Source organism: Metarhizium album (assembly GCF_000804445.1).
Source record: "Metarhizium album ARSEF 1941 chromosome Unknown scaffold_103, whole genome shotgun sequence".
NCBI classification, from domain to species: Eukaryota; Fungi; Ascomycota; class Sordariomycetes; order Hypocreales; family Clavicipitaceae; genus Metarhizium; species Metarhizium album.
In genome coordinates this window covers 1-7316 of record NW_024467677.1, presented here as the reverse complement: position 1 = coordinate 7316, position 7316 = coordinate 1, and the positions used below count along the sequence as shown (strand labels likewise).

General features: G+C 57.4%; 3 protein-coding genes across 3 annotated transcripts; 2 read left to right on the top strand and 1 right to left on the bottom strand.

Moving 5' to 3' along the window:
• Positions 1-17: 17 nt before the first annotated feature.
• On the top strand, positions 18-2657 carry MAM_08461 (uncharacterized protein; the record flags this gene model as incomplete). The annotated part of the gene is made up of 1 exon (XM_040827258.1): positions 18-2657. The coding sequence occupies one exon, from the start codon at positions 18-20 to the stop codon at positions 2655-2657; it is 2640 nt and encodes an 879-aa protein (XP_040674748.1).
• Positions 2658-5054: 2397 nt separating this feature from the next.
• On the bottom strand, positions 5055-5240 carry MAM_08460 (uncharacterized protein; the record flags this gene model as incomplete). The annotated part of the gene is made up of 1 exon (XM_040827257.1): positions 5055-5240. One exon carries the CDS (start codon positions 5238-5240, stop codon positions 5055-5057), a length of 186 nt encoding a protein of 61 aa, XP_040674747.1.
• Positions 5241-6231: 991 nt separating this feature from the next.
• Positions 6232-7011, top strand: MAM_08459 (uncharacterized protein; the record flags this gene model as incomplete). The annotated part of the gene is made up of 1 exon (XM_040827256.1): positions 6232-7011. The coding sequence occupies one exon, from the start codon at positions 6232-6234 to the stop codon at positions 7009-7011; it is 780 nt and encodes a 259-aa protein (XP_040674746.1).
• Positions 7012-7316: the final 305 nt, after the last annotated feature.

Sequence of the window (7316 nt, the reverse complement as noted above, 5' to 3'; positions counted from 1 at the left end):
GGAACGAGAGTCCTTCCATGCGGCGCACCGCTGGTCTCGCCCGAAGAAAGTCGGCGCACGTGCCCTCGGCCAACGAACAGATCGAAAAGTGTGGTGAAACGTTCAGCAGCGAAGCTTCAACCCAGACCGGACGACTCGCTGAGAACAGGAACGTCGAATGCGAGGATGACGGCGATCTGTCTTCGGTGCGCGAGTCCATCGAGCTGCAATCTAGACGTGAGTCTAGTCTGGGCGACAAGTCATCGGGCGGAGGCGACCTCGTCAAGCAGGAGTGCATCACCGTCCCGGTCGTTGGTCGTGCGGCACTTTCGGGCAAGCCACACAGCAGCAGTCCTTTGTCACAGGTACGCGAAAGTCCCGCGAGTGATGAACACCGTGATAGAGAGCTAAGTGCCTACTCGCTCGAGCACCACGGACCGCTGCGGGATCTCACTCGGGCTCGTGACGCTGGCGCAGCAGCGGGCAGCGAAGCAAGTCTGCGTGGCATCGAGAGATGGTTGAGCGACCAACGCAATGGCAATATCTCAAGTGCAGGTTCTCCGTCCCAAGTTGCGTCGAGTCTGAGGAGCCTCAGAGCTCCTGAGGGAATCGAAGTTGCGGCAAACGAGACGCAGATGTCGGGCTCGTCTCAGAGGGAAACGATGCCTCACAGTTCTTTGGAAGATGCGGAGACGGTGCGGTCTCACGCCACCGCCTCCAGTACTTCCGAATCATCTGCCAGTGGCCTTTTCCAACCACCTTCACCCGCCGAATCCGGACTGCCGGCCGGCGCTTCCCAATTGCAGCACAACCTTTGGCCAGGTGGCGACGAGGACTCGTCTACCGTGATCGATCCCAACAGCGGCAGCGCCACGAGCCCTTCTCCAAGCCTGGAATCGTCCACACGGTCCGCACACCCGGGATTCGCCCTGCGTGCACCTCGCGTCCTGAGGGCGCCCTTCGAGCATAGTACAGGAAGTAGCGAAGCAAGTTCGCCGGAAGATTCCACTTCAGACAGCAGTGACTTTGGAACGGCGTGGTCATGGAGAAACGCAGGAAGAGATTCGGGCTTGCCTCCAATACACACATACCAGGCGGGTCGGCCAGCTGCAGACCTTTCCGCAACGCTTAAGGCGTTCGCGGTGATGCAACCATATGCAGCCGCCCGGGGCTCGTACGATGAAGTGCCAACGTCCGGTTTTGCCTCGTACATTCCACATTCTGCCAAGGGAATGGTCTACCCAAGGCAGCTTGACGATGTGCTTGACGATGTGCTTGACGACAGTAGTGTATCAGCGAGCACCCGAGTGCACGAGGTCGAAAGCTCTGCGGACAGCAGCAATGTAACGTCTTCAGACCGCTCCGAGGGTCCCCAACACAGCCACCTTGACACTCGGCCGATCGTCTGTCAATGCGAAACTTGCAATGCGCTACTACCGCTCCTCAGCACGGTCGGGCTCGAAGCGGCTTCACACGAGGCGTCTGAATTGTGCCGTGCGCGAGATAGCTGGTTCGGGGACGCGACGTGGGCCTCTGCCGCAGCACCATCCGAGAGACACGGCCCCGGTGACGAGATGGAGGCGGATGTGGAGGCGGAGGTGTTGCACGCCGATCCCGCTGTCTTCGAAAGCCTGGCCGACAGAGGCGTCCTCATCGAGAGACCGATTGTCATCACAGAGCGCCAGATCAACCGACGGACGTACCATGTGGAATCGTTGCGAAAGGCGATGCGCGACAGTTTCGGGGACCAGACCGTCACGACCATCAACACACTCACACAGAAGGTAGGGCACACTGGCACCGCAGACTTCTTCGCAGAAATTTCGAGCGGCACAGTGCCAGTCAGCTCTTCTACCGTGTGTGATTCCCTCGGGGCGCCTCGACCGACGTTCCTGTCTCTTGACCGCTTTCGATTGCTTCACGCCGCGATCACGAGGGGCGTCTCCCAGGCTGTCGAAGCAGCGGATGGCGGCTGGGTGAAGGGGTGCTCTATTGGCGCTCACTCTTTGTGTGTGAGCGGCGGCCTAAACTTCAATCGCATCGATGGCTCCGGCGCCTTTGTCGGGCCCTGCGTAGATCCCTTGGGAGGCACTTGGATTCGCAATCTGATGGGGAGGAGGCTGTGCGCCTTTGTGCCTCGCGCGAAGATGACGACGTCGCTGTACGCTGACTTCGCGAGCGACAGACTGGGCTGGCAGCCGCGTGGGGAACAACGGCTGGTGCTACTCGAGCCTCACGACGTCCTCGTACTGCCGCCCGGCATCGTCTGCGCGCAGCTGGCCGTCGGTGGGTCCGCATCTGTGGAAGGATCATTCTGGGACGAGCGAGAAGCAGGACGCTACTTGACGGCCGCGCAGTGGGCCGCCACAAACCTCACGCACCCGACGCAGATTCCGAGGTGCGCGGTCAGGCTTGCGTTGCAGGGCCTGAGGAGCATCGTGCAGGGTGACCCGACACGTTTCGACTCGGACCTTTTCGTTCGAGAATTCCTTGGGGACGAAAGCTCAGCAGTCTTCGAAACCGTAATGGCTCAGAGCTGCGGCACAGACGAACAGCGGATGTCGAGCGACCTCGAGGACTTCGAAAAATCTGGGGAAATTCGTGGTCGTCGAATGTCGATGCAAGAGGGAGAGAATGACGCGGCGCCACGACCGCCGAAGCGCATGTGCCTTCGATGAAGCATCGGAGAAGGCCAGTAACGTCATTGCCTGTAGGCTGATGCCGGGGATATCACGTGATGTGGAGTTTCGGCGCTGCGTTCCCGTGCTGCACATGTGTCTTGCACTCAATACACACTCACGCTTCTCCACAGTATTGTTGTCGGGAGGCAATGGGATGAGACTAAAAGGTGAGGCTGAAAATGCTTGTTGGTTTTCGAGGGCGCTGCATCGTACAGTAGACTAGATCACGGGGACATTGGGTCACTGCTATGCCATACTGCACCATCGATGACCCGGCATACCGAAATTGTTTGCGCACTCAACTTGTAAGATGCGACGGTTGCTCTCCCCTCCCCTCAAAAGCCAGCTCGGTCACGACATTGCGTCGCACGCTCGATACCTCCGACCCACGTCGCCGTCCCGCCAACGACTCCACCGGTCTTAGCATCCGCGAGTTTTGTATAGGGTTTGCTGTTGTCGCACTGAGCTGCGAAGGACGTAGTGCGGCTGGCTCGACGAAAGTGAAATGATGTCGACGACTTGCTTTCAATGGAATGTGTTTGGAGCGACTTGATAGCGTCTTCCTCGACTCCTGAACTCGTCAGCAGAGTCCGTTTCGTAGCCCACGCGGGGCGTCTTTCTGTCGAGAGCTTACTTCACGACGGTCCCCGGGGATGTCGTACAACACGCCTTTGCGAAACAATACCATTTGGATTTCCGCCTGGTGCTCCTTGGCCAAGTCCGCTTTTTTCTTCAGGGACATCCTGTACTTGTGGAATCTCTCTTTGAGCCTTCTGGCCTCCGAACACGTGCCCATAATGTGATGTAGTTTCTTTTCTGATTGAGAGGGCTGGCAAACAAGTCGAGTAAACCAGACAGTGTCACCGCGACCTACAGAGCCCGGCAAATGTCCATCTTTTCGCACATACGCACAAGCGACCGGCTTATATGGCACATCCTCAAACTTTCCCCCTGTTCCCCAGAGGAGGAAGCAAGGTGAGCCAGTGTTTCATTCAGCGTTTCAGGCAGCCAGTATTTCTCGGTCGGGTTCAGTCGAACGCCGGCGCGTGACCATCTGGCCTTCAGGGTCTGACAGCATCTGTAGGCTCTGCCGGCGTGCCGACAGGGACATAAAAACCGCACGTTGGGATCGCTCTCCGACCTTCTGTGCTACCGCCAAAACATGATGCAAAGTCTCTCGATGCTCCCTCTGACCCTGCTGGCCTGCAGCGCCGCTGCCGCGATCATATTCCTGACAAGGCTGCCTGCTTTTCGAATCGACACACTGGACGTGAACAATCTGTTGCAGCAACTCTCATCTGTGGCCGGCGCTTTCGACCGAGTCCTGAGGCAACTCGGAACTTCTGGCGCCATCTCCAGATCACTGCGCTGGCTGCATGTCACTGGCTCTGCAGCGAAAGAAAACGCGCAGGCCCCGAACTGGTCCGGTTCCACGCAGAATCTCGAACACGAAGCTTCCCGCTTGGAGTGGCTTCGGCTCAGGGCGAGGCGTGCGCTCGTCAAGGCTTCCTGGACTCTTCTCCGCCGACACCTCCGGACGGTCAGATTGCCGCGCTTGAATCGAGCTCTGATTGTCAACGAACCGAGATTGTCGTCTCAAACTACGACAGCCATCTTCGCAGTGAGTCTTTCTCAAACGTGTCGTCTGCAAAACAAAGCTGACGTTCTGATCCCACGGGGCTGCGTGGTTGCCGGGATGCTGGTCGTGACCCTTCCAAGCCTCAGCCTTGCGCTCTCACGTCTTCTTGAGAAGTGAGAGTCAATCGCCCCAAGGCATCAGGCTGTTAGATTTCAGGGCAGTGTGGTGTCGGTGGTGCGCGAGCTCAAAGTTGTGGTATTTAGTTCAAGGATATCAGCGCAGCATCTGCCTGTTGCGTGACCTGGTTTGCGAGTCACAGGGCCAGCGATGACTGGCTCCGCCAAACTGTCATTGGTGTTCGACTTCCGTCCTCTGAGGTACCAGACGTCGTCCCGGGTCGTGAAAACCCCGTGTGGTAGGAGGCGGTCGCCGTAGTTCACCTTGTATCCATTTGTTCCCAAAGCTTTCTGCATCAAAATCATCTCTTGCGGTTCTGCAAGCATCTGCCTCCACGGCAAGCTATGCTCCGAATCCATGTGCGCGCGCGCCCTTCTTCCCAGAACTGATTTAGGGGATACTTTTGCCGCCCTCGTCTGCAACTTCGACTCAGCATCCGTCCTCTGAGGTACCAGACGTCGTACGGGGTCGTGGAGACCCCGTGTGATAGGAGGCGGTCGCCAGAGTTCACCTTGTATCCTTTCGTTCCCATAGATTTCTGCATCAAAATCATCTCTTGCGGTTCTGCAGGCATCTGCCTCCACGGCAAGCTATGCTCCAATTCCATGTGCGCACGCGCCCTTCTTCTCAGATCTGATTTAGGGGATATCCTTGCCGTCCTCGTCTGCAACTTCGACATCGCTCGCCGCGCAAGAATTGTTGTCGTTGTTGGCGAGGTCGGAGGTGGTTTCAAGAGATGCGCCCCGAATCGGAGCTAACGTTGCGATCGCCAGTGACTGTCGCAGCTTTTCGGAACCATTGGCGGAGGCTGCGGCTGGAAGCATGGTGAGCCAGCGAGGACGAACGTGATGGCATTGTTGCGGCAGACATTACGGGCGACAGCGATGGCGGCGGCAACGTTAACTTAGTGGAAAGAAGATGTCGCGTGTGCTGCGGCAGCGCGTCGGTGCTGGCAGGTGGCCGCATGGTGGCTTGCACGCAACGCGTACCGCTGCGACGGGCTGTTCTGGTGGCGCCGCAACAGCCGCTGCTTGACGCGCCCGTCCGCGACCAGCTGAGATGCATTACATGCTTTCAAATTCCTTGCCGTTTTCATTCCCCCATGTCAAGCAGGGGAGTGTCCTGAAAGACCACGACCTTGACCGGCCGGTGAGGCAACGCCCTGCGCGAGTCCTATCCGCAACCATGGAAGCCGGCACCAGGTGCAATCTCGTGGACAAAGATGGACGGACTCCTTCGAGTCACGCAGTAAAGACCTGGGGACGCTGCAGACACCGTGCGGCTCGTAAAGCATCTGAGAGATGGCAATGGTGCCTTGATCGTCGCCGGATAGCAGGGACGCCTTGAAATTCAGACTGCTCTCCCGAAGCTCAGCAAAGATAACGCAAGTTGGAAAGACATCAACCTCCGCCAACTTCTGCCCCAAGCCGCCGATGTAGGGTGTGATGACACGGTTAGGCAGTGACTTCACCTTCAACGAGTCGAGTCCAGTGTGCAAGATAGTGATGTGGGGACACGGCTCCCGATATTGCATCCTTCCTTTCCCTTTGCAGCTCTCCCTTTGCAATACTGTGACCTTACATTATCAGATCAATCTGGAGGCTTCCGCGTGTAAGCGGAGTCACATGGCGCGTGACGACGCCGCCACTTCAGCTGTCCCCAGCCAGTGAAGAAAGAGCAGACGAGGGGAGGGGCCTCGCAGGGTGTTGGCTCGGGGGTACCAACGGACGAGAACGTCTCTGCCCGGAAGCCGTGCCACGAAGTCTTGTTGGACCGACGGCGCTTTTAACGTTATAACAATGCTTGTGTTTCTGAATGGAGGCCACTGTACAGCATCACCTTGGCCCTGCTGTTCGTATCCAATCGAATCCGTGCAGCGGGCCCTCACCCTTTTGCCCAATCAAAGTCGCCCAAAGTCGAAAGATCCCCAACTCGCTCCCACCTGAGCTATACGGTGCCATGGATGATCTTGATCTCCGCATGGAAGACCTCCCGATGGAGGATTACGCTCCAAACAAGTTGCAGTCGCCGATGCGAGAGCACAAGAAGCTTCGGCGGTCGCAGAGCCTCACAATGTACATGGATTTGGACGACCCGTCTGATCTCGAAGGAGACTCGCCGAGGCGGGACACTCGTCTCAAGTCGGGATGCCTCATCCTTTGTTGTGCCCAATGCCTGAGCGCTGTGCTCATCGAGTACAGCAACGGAACCATACCTGGCCTGCCCAGGCCGTCGAAGACTTCGCGGAACCATAACGGTGTGGCACTCACGGACTGTAAGAAATGCTTCTGGCGCACACGGAAAGGATTGGAAGGGCGCGCTCAAGACAATCGAGGGCACTTCCGCATGTCTCGGACGGCATCGATGTGCCCCAGCCTGTGGGATACATCAGACTTGATCGGGGGAGCGAACCTGGTGTTGGGAGAAGCGGTCGGCATCATGCTGGTAGATAGAGTGTGTCTGCACATGAGTTGGGATCGCGTCTCGAGAGCTTTTGCTGGCAGAGACAGAGTTACGAGTCTGGATGTCTCACAGGCGGCGACTCGTGACGTGAGTAAAATCGTCCTGCCGTACCTCACTGGTAACTGGGTGTGAGCGTGGTCGATACGGCCGTCATGTTCGTTTGTATTGGCGTTTCCGCACTTCGATATCGAGCATAAATTTAGGTAGAATAATATGATATATGCGCCCGTGTATTGGCAGGTGGTCAGTCATCGGTGTCACGTGTATTACAGTGTCTGGCAATGTGCTGAAGTATTCGTCAATCATCGATCTCGCGTGGTGCTACAGCACAGTTTCGGGAAAGTGTGCTGAAGTGTGCTCGCCGTGAGCTGCACTGCATAGCGTGACTCCGCTGATGTCTAAATTAAATTACGGTCGAACGTGTTTTCACGGTCATG